This window comes from Pipra filicauda, unplaced genomic scaffold, assembly GCF_003945595.2.
Source record: "Pipra filicauda isolate LSUMZ 115617 unplaced genomic scaffold, ASM394559v2 scaffold49_size4853605_pilon, whole genome shotgun sequence".
Lineage (NCBI taxonomy): Eukaryota > Metazoa > Chordata > Aves > Passeriformes > Pipridae > Pipra > Pipra filicauda.
Genome location: NW_024104642.1, coordinates 1,757,549 through 1,777,180, shown reverse-complemented (window position 1 = coordinate 1,777,180; position 19,632 = coordinate 1,757,549). Strand labels below are relative to the sequence as shown.

Sequence of the window (19,632 nt, the reverse complement as noted above, 5' to 3'; positions counted from 1 at the left end):
CAGGAAAACAGCTCACATTTCTTCTCTGTTGAGGACTATATTGAGTTGTTAAGAGATTTAAACAAAGCATTTAAAGGATGTCAAGTTCATTCCCATTCCATCTGTGCAATTCCAAAGTGGCATAAACAGAAGTACGCTATCCCTTTGTAAGTTTCAGTAGAATTTACACTATTAAAAAAAAGTTTATACTTGGGAGTTGCTCATCTTAAAGACACTTCCTGACCCACATAATTAAAAATGGCTAGTATATTTACATTAAAATCAAAAGGCAGTTCAAGTATTTGTAAAATATCAATCTGAAAATCCAACAAAACTTAAAACAAGTAACTTCCTGCTCTTAAGCATGACTTGGAAGTTTTTGATGTTTTTAATTGCAAATGAAAAAGTGTTCTTTCTGCTAAGACAGTTCAGAGAAAAACAAACAGCAAAAAACCAAACCAAACCAAGATCAACCTCACAGAAGACGTTGATCAAACTCTTATTATCCTGGTGCAAGGACATACATTTCACCAGTATTATCTTCCAAGCAGAGAAGCCAATAGTTTCTAGCAGATGAGATGAAGACAAACAACCTTGTTTATGTACAGGTTTGGGTTTTTTTTTTACTATACATGTAAGCAAATATAAGATCAAAATTGATTTACATTTTTGTGAAAGTCATTTATTGAATACAAAAAATCCCCGTTACATTCAGCCTTATTATAAATGATTACACATAAAGAAATTCAGAAGTCTGTGAAGATGAACAGTCTAACTGGCTGAACAATTTCAGAATTTTAGATCATTTATGAATCCTTATTTCTCAACTGTACAATAACAAAATTCAGAAAAATACACTTTGTCTTTCCAGCAATACTAGTCAGAGGGAGTCTGTGCTCGTGGTGTTAATGGCAGCCCACATTTCGACAACTATTAGTTTCATGATTTTAAGTGTAGGACTTCCCATATTAGCAACAAGGTGTAGAGGAGAGAAAACCTAAACAATAAAAACTTATGCAATGAGTTCACTTCAATCCTAAAAGCTGCCAACCAAAGTTCAAGACTGCAGGCTTAAAAGTACCATTGTCCATGTTGAGGCACCAAGGCTCAGGTTCAGAAAAGCCTTCCCATACAGAGGAGAGGTTAACCACGCATATATACATCAGCGCTGTCTGATTTGGAAGCCCCATTGTGGATTTCCAAAGCTGTCAAGCCTCCCAGCTGTACATTTCGGATACCCACTTCTGAGATGCTGGGTCACCAAGTCAAGATGCTAACGTAGAAGATTTTTTGCGAAGTGAACTTTAGAAATTTTCCTATCAGCTTTGGAGGGATTTTATTTATTACATCCAAGACACTGAAACAATGTCTGTAGGCTTTGTACAAAGTTAAACTACAGGTATAAAATTACAGTTTAGTTTCTGTACAAGGTAAGATGGGACAAACATGGTGAAACCTCGGCTCATTTGTAATGTCATGAAACTTCTGCATACCACTTTCCATCAACGCCTCACTGCTGAACATTGACATTTCATGTCACAAATTCAAAGACAACAAGATTAAAAAATTGATTTGCACAAAGAAACTTAAAATAACTTTATATACACAACAAAAAGCCTTTTGAAAGTACAAAAATAACATCTATATGCCAATTAGTTACCACGCTTTGATAGTTCTCTCAATGCCTACACATGCAAGACTGTAATCTATATTCAGAATAATTCTGCACCTGTAGAATGTATCAGAATATAAGAGATTAACATGTGATTAACTCTTGTTATTTTCAGAATGAATATGTATTCAGAATATCTTTGCAACCAATACTGCAATATTCCAGTCTCTGCATGTAAACATGTAGATAAGCAGCTTTCATCTTACTTGATTTTAAAGTCTCCTGCAAGCTAGTAATCCACACTAAAAAGCTATGATGGCTTCTAATGAATCTAGTTATACAACGCAATTCAAAATGTACAAAACTATAAAAAAGGGAACATTTACTGCCATGCATGAAACTTAAGTATGTTCAACTAAAAATTGCATCAAATGCAGTTCTGTTTAAAAAGAAAAAAAAGATACACAAAGCAATTTACATTAACACTCTTAACATTAGATCAGCAGAATTAGCTCTGACTAAATACCGTGAGGGTAAGACACATTCTTTTTGCTGGTGCCTATCAGATCTTCAAATCCATGGGAACATTAAACCAGGAATCTTCATTGCCCACGGTCAAATCAGATCATGAGATCAACTGAAAAGAGAAGTGTATTAGTGTATTAGTGTAGAAGTGTATTAGTTTCCTCCTTTCTGTCAATCCAATTACATACAACCTCTCCTTTTGTATTAAACTATCAAGAAAACACACTCTGCTTTTGCTATCACAAAAAACCCAAGAACATCCCTACAGCAGACAAATTGCTCTCTCATGATAGTGACACATGTATACACATCCCATAGACATCCCATATGGCTATCTATTCTAGATAGCCATATATCAACATCTGCAAATGAACCCACAGGAAAAAGAAAAAGTTACTTTATTAACTTCTCTAAGCGAGCCTCACTTTTACAGTTCCACTTTTAGTTTTAGGGCAAGCAAAAGTAAGCACATTTTTTCTTACAAATTACCAACCACAGATTGGACAGTAAACCCTGTGTCATGAATGCAGTAGATAATGCCTAATCTTCAGCAAAGCAAACTCAAAGGCAAGATCAGTATAACTGATCTTGCCAGGAGCACAGACAGAGAGAAAAGCTATCTGTCCCTTTTGCCTTAACTTACAGGTCTTGCAGAGCCTGTACAACCTCCTGCATTGTTATGTATGAATGTATGTGGCTGGTGCACGAATTAAGAGTGCATTTTGCAACCAAGATTGTAATTTAAAGCAAACTCATAGCTTTCAGAGTAATAGTTATCAAAAATAACGATACTTTAATTTTAGTTCTGCTTACCAAAAAATTCACAAGAGTAGTAGTAGCATGCTAAGAAAATAGAGTATGAAGCAATTGTGTTTTTTAAAGAGGGATACAAAAGGGAAAAAACCACCCCAAAACCAAAAATCAAAGGTTTAGGTTTTAGCAGAGCACTAAACTTTCAATATTATACAGGAGGCTATTAAAATTAGTGTAACAAGATGCCAGGCCAGTTGTTAATAGGCTGAATTAAAAAAACCCAACCCAGAACATTTTCTAAATGATAAAGTCTTTACCTCTTTGACTGTTTTTTTAATGAAGTCTTTTCTGTCAGATAAATCATAAGTAGGATATTTTTCATAGACCTATAAAAAGTAAAAACAAACCTCAAATTACTTTCATTCAATGCATTGTACGAATAGAAGGAGCTTAAATGAAATTAGGGAAAAAACTGATGTGTGTACTTCTAGTATTACAACAGCCAAAACACCCTCTGTTAGCTACGGAAAGAGACAGGCTTATTTTCCTGTCCTTATTTTGACCACATAAATATTTAAATACACGTATTGTTTTATATTTGGTCACTGACTAAACTGGTACTGTAATTTTTCACACCAACAAACTGAAATGCCTAGCTTGCCATGTCACACAAGTAAGAATTCTCTGAGCTTTGTTTTAAGTGCTCTCTAAGTAGTCAGATATCCCTACATTAGTGTGGGAAGCTAAACAGTTAATAAAAAATAAGTAAGCCTTGGGATCTGATAATAAGTAGAATTGTTATCCTTTCAAGAGACTAAAAGAATAGTCAGCATATTTGAGTGCTATTCTACAGCTATTCTTTGGTTAACAGGATGCTAGAGGACTAACCGAACAAAAAACAGATGCCAACAGAGGGCATTTCATTACACTATACCAAATTTCAGACTTCTAGAATTACTATAAACACGACAAAAATTTGTACAGAATATAAACATGCAATTTTCTCATAAGAATAATTTCTGGTTTAACTTTCTCAAGACTGCTTCTTGGTACCAGGAAACCCAAACATGTGAGCTAACTGACTGCAGAAAATATTAAGGTAAATGCATTTTCTCTGTTTTGGTCACTTTTCCCACCTTTCCCTTCTCTGGTCACATGGTTCCTACCTGTCCTGGCAAATAACGGATTTCTTGCAGAACTGATCCAACTCACTAACTCAGCTGAGAACTATTCAATTTTTGCTGACAGATGGCAGCTGAACAGACTCAAAGAGGACATACGAAGAATGAGAGCAAGGTGGGCAGCAGAAATGTACAGAGAGCAGGACACAGCCCTCCTCTGTAGACAGCAGCAAGCTGCTCCACTGTCTCAACATCTCAAATATTTTCACTGAGAAATGTGGCAGTTTTTTTGGAGGTAATACTGCTACTTTCCATGTAGCTAATTTTTCTTTGGATATTTCCTTTCTAAAGTTTGTATCAGTGTTGTATACCTTAAGATTAAAGCTCTCATTGCAGCTGTTAGCAAATAAGTAAATCAATGCAAAACTACTTAGTTTCTGAACCATGATGCAGAATACAAGCCTCCATCTGAAATTATAATAAAAGTCAGTTCACAAACAATACACTGCCTAAAGACAGACTGAGAAATCATATTTGCTTACCTCCTTGCAAATTTGTTTCATTGTGACCTCCTCCAAGTTTGCATTGGCCAACAAGTTCTTGACAGTTTCCTTCACTTCTTCATCTGTGGGTGGTTTCTTCAGTTTTTTAATTAAAGGTTCATCATCTGAACTGTCTTCAGACTCACTTTCTAAATATGAAGAACAATTGGAATTGTGATAGGTTTTCAATTTCTCTGCTTTCTTCCATCAAAACAGAAGCCATCAGAACTTCCCACAAGCTTCTGATGCAGATGTTCTCCCTTGCAACAGACATCTTGCCAGATCATCCATTTAAAAACAAAGCTAATGCTATCAGTACTTCAGTACTACATTTGTTTACGAATTGGCATAGTCGTTGATAAACTATCAGTTTACAGATCAATAAGTACTCTAAAAAGTATGGGATTGATAAATTTAATCTATCAAACTAAACAAAAAAGCCTATTACAACAATTCTAATTGAGGTATTATGGTCCTAAAAAAATAAAAAGTACTTATTTGCTTTAAAAAGGAGTTTGGATTTCTTTTATCCCCCCCAGCAGTGTTGTGCATTACACAATTTTGTAATGCTGTATTACTGAACATGCTATTAGAAACACCATGAGAACAAAAGAAGAGAACTTCATAAACGAAGTTAAGCGAAAGGTCACAGGATATTCCTACAGTCTTTTCCAGCAGAAAAAGAATTAGACTGAATGGCTCCAACATCCACTCAGTTTCTCTACTGCCAATAGGACAAAATTCAGAGCAAATGCCAAACAAACTCAATAATGAGCTTACAGAAAGACTTACTTAACATTTTGATTTTTGTACTGCAAGCATACACTCAAAACAGAAATGCAGGAGGAATAAATAAGAAATTATGAATATATTGCATAACTTATATGAAAAATACACAGGTAGCATTTGTGTATAAATATACATATACTGATGACAAAATAAGGTGTATACAAAACACAGAGAGCCATATTCAGCAGCCAAACTGAAAATACACTGATGTCAGTACAGGCCAGTTTACTCTGCTGAGAAACAAAGCTATGAAAGAAATTTACCATAATTCTTTGCCTAACAGCCTTTTCGCAATACCCTGACAAGAAGGGTAATTAATCTGAACTGATGCTTGTGCTATGTCATATATATGCCAATGCTGGCATTAAATGAAGTATGTTTGCAGTATGGATATACACTGCATCAATAACTCATACTACAATTGTGACAGAGACTTGGCCGCTATCTCATGGACGGTCAGACAATTTAAGGTGGGAATGTACCCCTAGAGGTCACCTGGTTTAAACCTTTACTTGGAACAGGGCCAACTCAGAACTGGTTGCTCAGGGCCCTGCCAGGTTGAGTTCTGAATATCTCCAACAACAGGGATTCCACAGCTCCTCCAGGCCCCATTTCTGTGTGTGACCACCCTCAAGGTGGTGAAGTTTTTCTTCCCCTAACAAATAACTGCAGTTTCCCTGGTGGCAGCTTGTGTCTCCTGTCCTCTCATTGTGCACCTCCAAGCAGAGCCTGGCTCTGCCTTCCCCATACTCTCCCATTTGGTAGTTGCACCCTGCAGTACGATCCCCCTTCATGGATCTCTTTTTCAGGCTGAACAAGCCCAGCTCTCTCTGCCTTCCCTCCTCTACCCTGTGCTCCAGCCCCCTTGTCATCTTGGTGGCCCTCCACTGGACTCACTCCACAGTGTCCATGCCTGCCTTGCCCCAGGGAGCCCAAAGCTGGACACAGTGCTGCCAAGTTGGGCACACTAAGTTCTGTACAGGGCGAACAGTCCCTTCCCTCAGCCTGTTGGCTCCACACTTGCTCAAGGAGCCCCGAGTGCTGTCAGTGTTCCTTATCAGAAGGGCACACTGCTGAACTGGGCTCAACTCATTGTTCTGCGAGGACCATCTGCCCCTGCCCAGGTCCTTTTCTGCAAAACTGCTTAGAAAGACACCACTGTCCCTACACACACTGCTATGGAATCTTTATAGAGCTGTTAAGAAACTCGATGTTTGTGTAACTTCAGTGCATATTGTGAGATATGAGAAAATCAATAGCAAGGGGATACACGAAGAAACCATATCTCTGTTAACAAAAAACCCACATCAAGCTGCTGAACCAAAGACACACAGAGTGGGATATACACCACTGGATCAATTACAAGATTTGCATGAAGCCACCATAGAGGCCCCAACAGAATTTTTTCACCCAGCAGAATGGAGATCTAGGCTGATACTTTCAGTTTATATGCAAATAAAAACTATATACATATGTACACAGCAGAAATTACATGAAGTATTCCCAAACCAAGAACTTTTTTTTAATTAACGTTTCAAGGAAAGAAACATCAAGTAGCAAGCCAACAATTCACCAAAATCCATTTTCTTTTCACAATTAGGTGCAAAAGCTTCCTTTCTAATAAGCATGACCGTTAAACTACAAGACAAGGTATGATGAAAGATTTAGAGCATTTACCTTTTCTAGAACTGTTTTGATTTTTCTTAGTGGTGCTGCTGTCTGCCTTCTTGACATTCGCACTCTTCACAGCTTTCTTGGTTTTGGAAGTCACCTTTTTAGATTTTTCTCTTTTAGATGCTTTCCTAGGGGGCTGTGAAGAAAAAAAATGAGAAAATTCAAATGATGGTTTTTATTCATACCTCTTTTCCACAAAGGAAAATTGTCCACTCTGAGGGCAGTTTACTCCAGCCACTCCATGCCTAAGAATACTACAGAGCTGATGCAGAAAAGCAAATATACTGCCTACACCCTTCCACCTGTAGTATATTAAAAGCTGTCATAACCCTAAAAAATGCTGCAATCTTAAAGCTGTACACATTTTCCATTTCACTGTGTCCTATATTCAAACTAATTTGACAGACCAGTGTTTTTGTCATAATTAAGCTTTTACTCGATGCATGTCGACTTCAGCTTCTAAAGACTTCAGTCCATTCAGCTATTACCTCGCAGACATATCTAACCCCTACCTTCAGAAAGAAAGCAAAGATGACCCACTTATATCAACGGGGTTTACTGTTAGGTCTTTTTGTTTGTCAGAATTTTGTTTGGGGGTTTGGGATTTTTTTTTTCTTTAACTAACTGAATTCTTGAAGAATTTTCTAAAAGGCAACTCCTGCCTCTGAAACAGACATTCCTCTCTTCACAGCAGAAACACTGTCTTCTGGAAGAGATGAAGAAATATGTCAACTTTTAGTATTTCAACCCTCTTTCAATTTTCCATTTATGGGTAAAGAAAAGCGCACACTAAGAATTAAATTTGTTTCATGGAGACATAGGGCACTTCCTTGAACTATCTTTTTACGTTAAAACGAACACATATTAAAATACCCCTGGCAAAACAAACTGTTAAAGTTACATAAAGGGCCTTCCAACAAAAGATTTTGGTTACTATTTTCTATAGCTCAGACTATTGATTTAACAGCCCGTCACACTTCATTGGAACAGACAGAATGTAACCCAAGTAAATACTGGTCTTACATTACAGCCAAAGCTTACATAAAATTTTTCTTGGACACCAACAGTTGACTAATTGCTGCTTGTTGCAGGGGTCTGATTAAGGCTGGAAAGACAGTTTAATCTAAGTCAAAATGCAGGTTAAAATGGAGCCTGTAACTTCTTTTAATGTCTTTTTTCCCAGGCTTCAGGCATTTGGACAGTAACTCAGCTGCAGACTTGTACTGGTTCTCCACACTTTGTGTCTATGCTGTGAATAACTACTGGGCTGAAAGGGAATGAATGGGGTTCATCTAATTTCTGATTAGGAACAGAACACCTCTCCTACAAGGAGAAGCTGAGAGAATTGGGCTTGTTCAGACTGGAAGAGAGAAGGCTCCAGGGAGACCTTATAGCAGCCTTCAGGTACCTAAAGCAGATCTGTAAGAAAGATAGGAACAGACTTTTTAGAAAGGCCTTTTGCAGCAGGACAAGGGGCAACAGTTTTAAACAGAAGGAGGAACAATTTGTATTAGATATAAGGAAAAAATTTTTTATGATGAGTATGATGAAACACTGGAACAAGTTGCCCAGAGAGGTAGTGGATGCCCCATGCCTGGATATATTCCAGGCTAGGTTCCACGGGGCTCTGAACAATCTGACTCAGTTGATGATGTCCCTGCTCATTGCAGAAGGACTGGACTAGATGACCTTTAAAGGTCCCTTCCAACCCAAACTATTCCATGATTTGATGTTTCTCTCCTAGTACACAAAAAGCTTCAAAGAAAAGAGAAAATACAGTGAGATGAGAACACTTCAGAGATTGCAGGGATGTTTCTAAGGCTGATTACTATGTTGCTTACTTTATCTTTGTGATCTAAAACATAGAAGCTGAAAAGAGGTTAGGAAATAAAATCCAGGAGAAATATGGAACCATGATCCAAACCAAATGCAGTCAGGTAGGTCAGGGACACCAACTGAATTCAAAATATCAAATCTGAATTCCCAGGTAGCAAAAAAAGGAAAAAGATAGATAGACAGACAGACAGAAACGATAGACAGATGGGACCCGATGTGACAGACAGAGGGAGAGACATTGGAAATTTTTATGAAATTATAGTAGTCATGACAAGATGATACAAGCAATGCAATCAATTATTGTAGAAATCCTGGCTGCCTCAGAATGGCACATAGTGAACAGTTTTATAAGGTGCATACACACCCCCAGGAATCAGAACCTTTTCCCTTTATCTAACTGATTCTCTAACTTCAACACACTAAGAAATTATGAAAACCTCTTATAAATTGCAGATATGTTCTCTTTTCTTTCAAACCATTCATTCAGTTAAATATCACTTACTCCCCAACTCTGCATGTTCCAAGAATTACCAATTGATAACAACAACATAATGAAAAATGTTTTAAGCCTTGTGTTGAAAACCAAACAAAACTCCTTGTTACCTCATCTTCACTTTCTTTTTCTTCTGAAGAGTCATCCTTTTCCTTCTTTTCATCTTCTTCACTACTGGATTCATCTGACAAGATCTCAGGGCACTTGGTGCGTTTTGCTTTTCTTGCTGTTCCAGAGCTACTGCGCTCTTTTTTGCCACCTTTGCTTGGTGTTTTTTTTGACTTTGGCAATGGCTGAGAGACAAGAGATGAGTGTCATTCAAGTAGGAATTCAAAAGTGAATTTCAAAAACATAAATTCTTTCAACTCACATGAAAGAATGGCAAACAAATATAAAGGTCTCTTAACAAAACCCAGGACTGTTTTATGTATTACACTTAAGCCATAACATTTTGCAGTAAGGAGACATTCACTATGGAGATGGAGCTGCGCAAAAAGAAATTTCAGTTCTAAGCTAAGCGCACCCCTTCCCTAAGCATACAGATCTTCAAAGGCTGAGGTTTAGGGAAGGGAAGCAAGAAAGGTAAAAGGTTCCTTCTAGATTGTTCTATCTGTGCGCTCCCAACCCATAAAAGCAAGCTTTTACTTCTGGTAACAAATCAGCTGACAACTCAGAAGATTTAAAGGCAGGAATTCTGTCATGTCTTATGACAAACTGCATTTTGCTGTCACTCAGTACCTGTGTCCCTAAAGCAGCATGGAGACTCCTTATTCACATCGCTTACCAGTGTTTGCTGGGAATAAATTTAATTTTCTAAGCAACAAAGCAACTATTTAAGTATTACTTCTAGATTAAAAACTGAAAGTCCAAGAAGATTAACAACAGAATTTAGTAGTCTTGGCAGCTGAATATAGTGCACTAGCATATACTTGCTAAATCAAGTTTTCCTAGCCTTGCAAAAAATTCCATTTATGATGTCCAAATGTAGCATACGCAGGTAACATCTGTCAGTTTATTTTCTTGTCCTTTCATATCATGTCTATTCTACTCCATTCACCCACAGAGCAGAAGCTACTTAGCGTATTTAGGGCTGGATATCTTAATTAGCTTCATGTGTTGACCTCATACACTTCGGTGTGCTGTGTATAATGGGTACATCTGCATGTAAATATACAGTCCCCACCCCATTATGGATGCCTGCAGTAGCAGAGCTACTCTCTTTCAAGAAGACATTCCCACTTCAGTAACTCAGAGCAGTAATTGTATCACCACTAGTAACTGGCAAATAACAATAGAGACAGATACATTTTCCATTGGAACAGAGCTATAAAAGCAAGCGTAACAACCTGCATCTCACCTTGCCTGAAGATTTTGGATGCATTAAGAAGTTTAATATTCTGGTTATGAGCTCACTATTAACTCCTGATCTTTCTAAGTCAAGAACTTCGCAGATACTTTTCAACATCGCATTTCTAAATCTGGGGGAAAAAAAAAGAGAAAAGAAAAAAAGATTCAGTATCACATCCTAAACAGTCAACATTTGACTGCTAGAAGCTGCTGTCTGGTTTGTGTCTGCAACCTGAAAATATATATACACAGTTAACTACACTTCCAGTCTTATTTATAGCTAAGCAAAGAATCACCATCATGTTATATAAGGCCAAATAAAAAAAATTTCTCAAATCCATATGTCTGTAAAATAGGATATAAAACACAATGTTATAAAATCTTAGTGGAAAAAAAAAAGTACCTTCCGTAGAATCTCTCCTAATCTACTATAATAGGAAAAAAAATCAATTCTAGAAAATAAATCCAGTGTGTACAATACTGGAACTTTAAGGGGGCAGGGAGTCTCCCTTTATTTTCTCTGGTTCCTTACCCCCTTACAGAGGTATCTGATGAAGACAGAACATTAAGAGAAACTCTGATATCCACCCCTTTTACTCCAAAAGAATCTTTCTTAATTTTAATGCTTTGAAGGTAGATCTGCAGGTAATAGCAATTATAGTGAACTATTAAGATGCAGTTCAAGTGTGGAATAAACAAGCGCACACAAGTTTTGAGTCAGTAACTTCCAAAGCAAGTAGTTTTGACTTAACAAAATCCAAGAACTCTAACCCACACAGCAACCTCAACACTCATTCTTTGTAATTTATAACCTGAATGGTAAGATTCTGTAAAAAAAATGTTGACCTTTGCTCATCTTGTTCGATGCTGTTAAAGTACAACGACATGCAAGTGTACAGTGTGGGCAGAAATCAACCACATAGTCAGAACAAATTACCAGACTAATCAGCAGTGTTCCACACGCAGATACGAACAGCAGCGGCATTGAGCAAAGTAATGCAAGCACACAGGGCTTGATATACCTTGATGTAAGAGTGACAATGCAACCAGGTTTCAGAATATTTGCTGAAGGGTAACAAAGCTAAACTAGCAGTTGTTTCATATGGAAAATATGGGAAAAAAAGTGCGCAATTATTTTGTGACCTTGTGTAGTTAAGGGGAATTATTCAATTATCCATCATCCAATTAAGCCAGTGGGAAACAGTCAAAACTCCCATCAGGAGACAGAGTTTGTCTTGTAGATTCCTATGTATTTGACAAACCCTACTCTTGGAAAACTGCATATATAAGGAAGAAAAATTTGCAAATTCCAAATTCTGGAAGCCTTCCTACTATCAACAAAGAGGCATTAAGAAAAAAAGCATTTTAAAATCAAATGTACACATTGTAGACTTGTAAATTTGTAAATATTGTAAATGTAATCATTTGTAAATTTGTAACATTGTAGATGTTTTATTAGTTCTTTCATGTTTTACAACAGGGGCATTTTTAAACCCTTTCAATCCAGTCAAAACTAGGTTATAGTAGTTCCTCCTGTTAATGGAGAAGCAGTTTACGAAGGGAGACAGTAAAACAGAAAAAAAAAAGTTTCTTAGACTAGTTGCTACAGCAATTCTAATATGTTTAATATATAAGCAGAAATGGCTTTGATTTTGAAAGAGGAAGGTTTTGATGCATAGAACGATGCAACTTTGTACCATGAATAGAGTACAATGTATTCACAAGACTATGCTTGCCCTGCGGAAATAACGTTTTCCTCTCACTTGGCAGAAGAATGCTAGTTAGCATGCAATAGCTAAAGCCAGGAATGTGGGAATTGTGAATTAAATGTTCACTATTTAATACATTTCAAGCTGTCTTAAGAGACCAGTTTGTGTGATTAAAATGAACTCAGAAAAAAATCGTAGAGTCACTCAATTTAATTTTAAGCAAAATTCTGGAAAAAAAAAGTGTATAGTATTAGTCAAGCTATGTTAAGTATCAAAAGAGATCTTTACTTTTTTAACATTTCTTCCTTCTTTTTGTATTGGTCACTTCCTTTTTCAAACGGGAACCCACTGAACTGGCCCACATTCTTCTTTAGGGATGCAACCTAGAACAGAACACACAGATTACTTTCCATTGCACAAAGTTAACAAATGTAATTAAATGAAATGTTTTAAACTTTTCGTACATGAAAAATCTCTTCTAGCATTTAGCTTTCTGTTGACAAAAAGTTACATTGTTACAACTTACATGGACTATGCCTTTAATTATCTCATGACAGACAAACTGCAATGACTGACTTTGTGTGATCTTGGTACTTTTAATTACTTTTAATAACTCACTAGATAAAGTCACCTGCCATTTCAGGCTTGTTCAGAATGTACTGCATGATTATTTACAGGTTTGGAAAACTTCGATCATATGAAGCCTGTTGCACGCTTTTAATCATGTAATTTGTTATAAAATAGTGAATTTTATTTTTTTATTCTCTAATTTGCTTACTAGCTTTTCTGAAGTCCTGCATAGGACCATTTTTGAACCTTTTATTTAGCAGGACCAGTTTTTGTATTTACACCCAATTTACAACTTCTACCATTACACCTGACGTCTGAACCGGACTGAACTTTAATTGCAACAGCCTTTATAATGGGAAAATTGCTCCTATCAAGATTCCAAACATATTTAAGTTCTTTGTTTTCACTTCATCTCCTTTTACCAAATAAAAGACATTAAAGAATAACCCCAAATCTTTCAATTTTCTGAAGTCATTTTAACACTACCAAGAATAATTTGAACTCACTCCAATACTCCTACAAATTTTGTTCCTGCTGTTTCTCCATGAGTTTATAATTTTACCAAAGCTGAGCTCCTTTTCCAAAGAGCTTTGCCCAGCACCTTGAGAAAATTTGCAGATTCGGTATGTTTGCAGTATTGGTATGTTGTATTAAAAATGTTAATTACAATCCAAAGCACATACAAGAATTTACATAGAAGACAAGATCTGACCTTTGCTATATTACACAGCACTCTTAGTCCCAAATACATTTTGATTAAATATAGTTTTGAATGAAACCATACTGATATATTCTTTTTCTGAATACTTGAGGCAACAAGTCTTTCTTTGCCATTTAAACAAGCATTACATTTGAAGCAGTGATCTGAGATATTATAGCTAGCATGCATCTGTACTAGTACTTTTCAGTTTCTGTGTTCTGGGCTAGCTGTTCAAGTCTCCAAAATACACAAAGATATTAAAAACAAATTCCAATAATTATAGTAAATATATATATATATAAATATTGAAATTTAACCTGCCTTAATTTCATTGTATTCATTTTACCTCCATTAGCAATGAAAATGGGTCATATTTACTCTGAAATTTAAGGCACAACCAGTGATACATAAAGGGCTCCAAGACAGATTTGCTATTATATTTTCTTTAAGTTTCATCCTTAAACACAAAAGGGGCCATATCCATTTTTAAGTAATATTTTAATTCTCTTACATAAACGTGAAAAAAATCACTATTAGGATTTTATATATAATGTAATTTTACATTCTACTGCTTTGTGCTAATAAAAGGAGAAAATGACTACATAAGCAGCAATGTACTAAACTCACTAACAGTTTTCAAATATAAAAGAAATAGAAGTACTAAGAAAGTACTAAGAAAAAGCTACATTGAGCAGAATAACTATGTGGAATATTTTGACTGTCATCTGCATGTCAGCAGCTTTTAGCATGTGAACCACAAATTATTTCCGACTCGACCCTATAAGATAAACCATCCCCATTAAAAAAAGTAAAATTTTTTAAAAATCTCCATTTGAGCAGACTTACAATAGCACCTTGCCATAGGACTTTTACAGGAAGAGTAGTTTATAGGAGTTAAAAAAATTATGGGCTTAACTCGTCCTGCAATATTAATTTTTTAAGTTTGTAATAAATGACTGACATGTAAACGTAAAAAACTACACTACAAACATTTTTGCTATTCATGAGAATTAATAGATACACAAGATTGAAGTTCTTACAGTGCCTGGCCTATTGTAGAGGAGTTTGTGCAGGTTCCTTAGTTCATCTGTCTTCTTTTTGCTCAGAAAGAACTGTATCCTTTCAATTTCACACAGTTTTTGTCCTTTTCCTGAAACAATTAAAATCAATTATGTTATGCATTACATTCATATCTACCTATGTGTTTATAACTTTAAATATCTGTTTTTTAAAGAAGCAAAGATGTTACTTCATAATAGAATGAGATATTATAATAGGTCAAACATTAAGCAGGCCTCTTCCTATCACTTAGTCATTCTGACAGGCTCTTTACCTTCCTTACTTGATAGTACCTAGATCAGGGTACAAGGATTTGGCATTTCTTTCTATTCTAGCTGCTCCTGCTTTTGTTGTTGCTGGTGAGGTACTAAAGGTACTTACCTATCCTAAGTAAGTTTAAATATCGTGTAACTTTTACAGTTTAAATTGATGCCACAAAATAAAAGAGGCTTTTCATACAATTATAGTAGCCTAATTATTTTAAAATGGATCATGACTCTTAAGGTAGGTCTCATCTACAACAGATTAATAATTTGATCTTTTTAGAGGTTTCATTATCATTCCCAACACCCACCATTCTTATGCGAGAGGTCAAGCTCACCTGGTGTAATTGTAAAAGGTTCCTTCTGCAGTGAGGACACTTGCATGGTCAGCCGGTCGACCTTCTTCTTCTCCCTTTTTCCTTCAACGATGAGACTCTTCTCTGCAAAAGACAGCTTCCTTAAAACACTATTTCTCATTGCATGAGCAGATTTGACTGCAGAGACAGGCAACACGACACTCAATCTTTGAAATGACAAACCAAAAAGGGATGAGGATATAAGCAAGTGCTCTGACGCTTTCAGACCTTGGCTAATAAATCAACGTGATTCTATGGAGCCACATATACATAACAGGAAGTCTCTAGTTCTTAACCACAATCCTGTATCCAACCTAAGGTATGTGTAAGACAAGACTAGTGTCACGACGAGGGAAGAAAGAGACCCTCAATATGAGAATCAACAAGCTTCGTTTATTGATCACTGCTAACAGCTTAATATATGCTTTATAATTAGCTCATACATATTGCAAAAGCTAAGCTCATTATTGGCTCTGGCTTAAATGTTGATTCCGCCTCTTACTCCTTTCTTATGTTGACACAGGTGGCTCTCAGTTGCTTTTGTTTTGCTAATCACAACGACCTGTTTACCAGCCAACTAGCAGGCACAAAGACACTGTAGCTTTGCTATCTCAGATTTTCTCACGGCCTAGGCAAGCCGTGTTCTATACTCTAACAGCTTGTCCATAGCTTTAGCTATATCCATATACCCTTGTTCTGCTAGCCAATTCTCCACAGACTAGGTATTTCCTAAAAGGAAATTCACCCCATTGGAAGTGGGGGTGAATTTCCCTCACATCCACCCAAATGGAGGATACAGCATTTTCAGAAACCCATCGTTCTCTCCCTTCATGGCCTTTTTGAGGTACAGAAGGGACACTGTTTGCATAGTCTCCTTCTTGGACGGTGCACAGCTCCACATGTAGCACTCCTGAGAAGAATAATGCCACCAGATGGGCAAAAGGAGAGTCCAGGATGCCTGCAGACAAATTCTTTTCCCACTACTGGACTGGAAGAACCACAGACATCAGTAGGAGAGGCAGAAGCACAAGTGCATGTCTACGCTGTGAAGCACTTCATGGCACAATATGAGTATCACAAATACTACAAGAATATTATTCCCAATAATTCTGGTACTGCTTACTAATGAATATGTTTAGTATACATTGCACATCATTACTTCAATGATACCACTTTAGGAGAAACACCTAAAGCTTTGCCTAAACATTTCATCCTAAAATACTTCACCTCAAATCAAACTATCCTTAGCACTAAACAGATGGGTTGCCCTGGCTTTAACATCTGAAAGCAGCTTCAAACCTGTATGAACACAATCAAAACTGGTATATGTCTGCCAAAAACAAAGCAAAACATACTTGTGTGTACAAAAGAAAAATTGTTACTAAAAATCTAATTCTGATTACTCTATTATTTTCCAAACAGCCATAATCTGTTTTCTTTCCACTACCTTTCCTAGAGACCAACTTGTTCTCTTTCAAGAATCCAAGACCATCAGTGACTTGGTTTTCACCGTGCCATACTGCAGTTCTATTTCCATGAATGCTTTCATTTGCAAAACAGATGCCTGGAGACTTCACAATAGAAATTAACATTTTTGCACAGTAGTTCCTTTATCATGTTTTGTACTCCTTGACTACCCTCTTCAATTACGTACCACAACACAATACCTGCTTTGCTCATCTTCTCATATTGCCACAATTTTTACTGATAAAATTGGTCTAATGAAATTTCTGCCTCTCCAATATAATGACATTTGGGTACCCAGAAAATTAATAACTGTAGTTAAGCAAAGACATCTGTATTGTTTCCAAAAGTACTGCACATTCATAAGCTTCTCTTTTGCAAACATGGATCACTTCAGAGTGTTACTGGCAAAAAATAATTTGATAAAGGATACTACCTCCTATAATGATTGAAAAATTTATAGAACAACAAAACAACCCTAGTGTAGAAACCCAGGATGCTGGCAATTCCTTCAATCTTTCTTGAGATAAATCAGCATCACCATTTCTAGTGTTTCCTGCTACAGTCTACTGGGAAGCTATTATGACCCATGAGACAGGTGTACCATGGGATCTCAATAATTGTACAATTAGCCAAGATCACAGGAGACTGCATTCAGCAGCTTGGCATTTAATAAAGGAGAACTTATTCAATGGAAAAACAAGCACCCTTTTCTTCTTCTTCCTCCTCCTCTTCTTCCTCTTCTTCATCTTCATCACTTTCCTCAGCTTTGTTTTCAGTTTCAGGTTGTTTCTCATCCGTTTTTTCTGGTGACATCGTATCTTCTTTTGAGGAATCAACAGAAGACATGGTGTATGGTTCTGTAAAAAGCAGTCAGGAAAACCATCACCAATATAGCAATATACATGAAAAATACAGGAATCTTGCTTTTTAAAATAATCTCCTTGTGCAGTAGAAACAATGTACTATGATTGTTCACGTTCTCTTATCACTAGAATGTTCTGCATACACACAATACAGAAAATTTTTCAGGAGAAGGTGCCGTCTATTCTCCAACTAGTCCAGTTAAGAACACTCTAAAAGGTTATAATTTTTTTCGCACACAAGCTGTTTGTGAAGCACTCGGAAACACCCACTCAAAGCAGTTGATACTGTTATCTATTAAAAACTGCAGTGTTTTAAGATATCGCTATTTTAGTGCACCCTGCACTTATTCCTGATTAACTGTGCATGCAAGTTTCCTAGTGACTTAAACAGGTTACATATTTAGATGCGAAATGGGAACAGAAAAGTGATAAAAAAAAGAAAGTTGCAAGCAATACAGAAAAAGAATTAACACTGCATTCATAATTCAGACAGCTGCTGCATCTTAGGGCATGAAAATGCTTTTTGGTTTTAATTTGAAGATCTATAACAGAAAATAATAAATGCTTCATACTTAACATACTTAAGAGTCTTTTCTTAGCATTTTAAGTGACTTAAATGTTAACTTTAAAATATCTTAATTTTGCATGTACCATTGCCATGCTAAGAGAAAATGTCTATCTAGTAAAGGAAGATAATCATATGATTCATTTTAGAAAAACTCCAGCTTTCAAAAATTTTCACTGTTTAGGTCTGGAACAAAATACACAAATGATGCTGTAAGCACATGTGGAAAAGTATCACACGATTAAGCATTTTCTTCTTCCGATGTTAAAGCCAATATTATCTGCAAGAGGTCAGGTTCAATAAATAACATTTAAATCAACTGCTTATCTGCAGTACTAGCAGGTGGCAGAGAGCAGCAGTGCTCCAAGTGACAGAAAGTGCAAGTTAATATTTATTACCAATAGTAAGGGGAAAAGTAGTTTCCTGCTCTTTGCTAAATCACTGGAGGAAAAAAAACCCATTCAAGGTATTACTACCAATATTTCATTTAACACATAGAAGTCATTTTCACGACATTACAGTCTGAATTTTACTTGAAGGCACGAGTGTAAAAGCATGGGAAGCACTACAAGCCGTTTTTCCCTCCCCTTTCAACGGGAGCAGCGGAGGAATAGGCAAGTTAGAGACTTTCCAGCTTTTTATCACCTGGGTTCATAAGAACAGCTTGCTCAGAGAAAAAGGGCTCTGGGATCCACCTTTAGGAAGACTCAACTCGGGAATACTTTTGGCCGGGAGAGGGTCCCTCACCCTCGCCTGGGACTTTTTAGACGGGGACTCGCCGCCTGTACCCCCTTTCCCGACCTGCAATCTGGAGGCCAGGGAGAAGCGCAGGCTGTGGGCAGCGCCCGGCGGACAAGGCTCCATCGCCTCCCCGATCGGGACCGCTCCGCCCGCTCCCGCCGCAGGACAGCGCAGCGCCCAAGAGACACCCGGGGCGGGGGCCGGGCCGGGAGGTGGCCGCGGCGACCAACGCCCCGCACACACGGCGTGTCCCCAGGGCGGGATGGGAGCCCGGCGGCGCGGCGGCCGCGTTCCACTGCCCCTCGTCACAACCCGTCCCCGCCCGGCCCGGGCGCGGCGAGGCGGGACCGCTCTCGGGCGCCGTTACGGCCATGGCGGCGGGACCCACCTCGGATCGAGCCGCGGCTCCCGGCTCCTTCCTCGGGCGCGGATGCGGCGGCGGCGGCAGCAGCAGCAGGAGGCGGCAGCTCCCGGCGGACGGGGCGGGTCCGGGCGCAGCGACACACACACGCACCCCCGCCGCGGCTCAGCCCCGCGGCCGCCGGGCACTCTCTCCCTCTCCTTCCCTCGCTCGCTCCCTCCCTCCCGGAATCAACAAGGTTTTCAAAATGGCGGGTTCTCGGGCGGCGCGGAGGAAGCGGGAAGGCGGCGGCCAATCAGCGCGCGCG

The 19,632-nt window shown here is 37.8% G+C and overlaps 1 protein-coding gene across 1 annotated transcript; it reads right to left on the bottom strand.

Moving 5' to 3' along the window:
• Window positions 1–635: 635 nt before the first annotated feature.
• DEK (DEK proto-oncogene) lies at window positions 636–19,562 on the bottom strand. The gene is made up of 11 exons (XM_027748289.2): window positions 19,353–19,562; window positions 17,500–17,652; window positions 15,311–15,412; window positions 14,691–14,800; window positions 12,669–12,763; window positions 10,682–10,802; window positions 9,435–9,617; window positions 6,999–7,131; window positions 4,533–4,681; window positions 3,187–3,255; window positions 636–2,228 (listed from the first exon to the last, which is right to left on the bottom strand). Exons 2-11 carry the CDS (start codon window positions 17,639–17,641, stop codon window positions 2,217–2,219), a joined length of 1,116 nt encoding a protein of 371 aa, XP_027604090.1. The 5' UTR covers window positions 17,642–17,652; window positions 19,353–19,562; the 3' UTR covers window positions 636–2,216.
• Between the last annotated feature and the right edge of the window lie 70 nt (window positions 19,563–19,632).

Bases quoted from the DNA above. Each gene is read 5' to 3' on its own strand.
- DEK (XM_027748289.2), bottom strand. From the start codon at position 17,641: ATGTCTTCTGTTGATTCCTCAAAAGAAGATACGATGTCACCAGAAAAA. The intron at 9,618-10,681 runs GTGAGATGCAGG...CTTGTCTCTCAG, and splicing joins ATCCAAAATCTTCAGGCAAG to CCATTGCCAAAGTCAAAAAA. The intron at 3,256-4,532 runs GTAAGCAAATAT...TACTTTTTATAG, and splicing joins TGAAACAAATTTGCAAGGAG to GTCTATGAAAAATATCCTAC.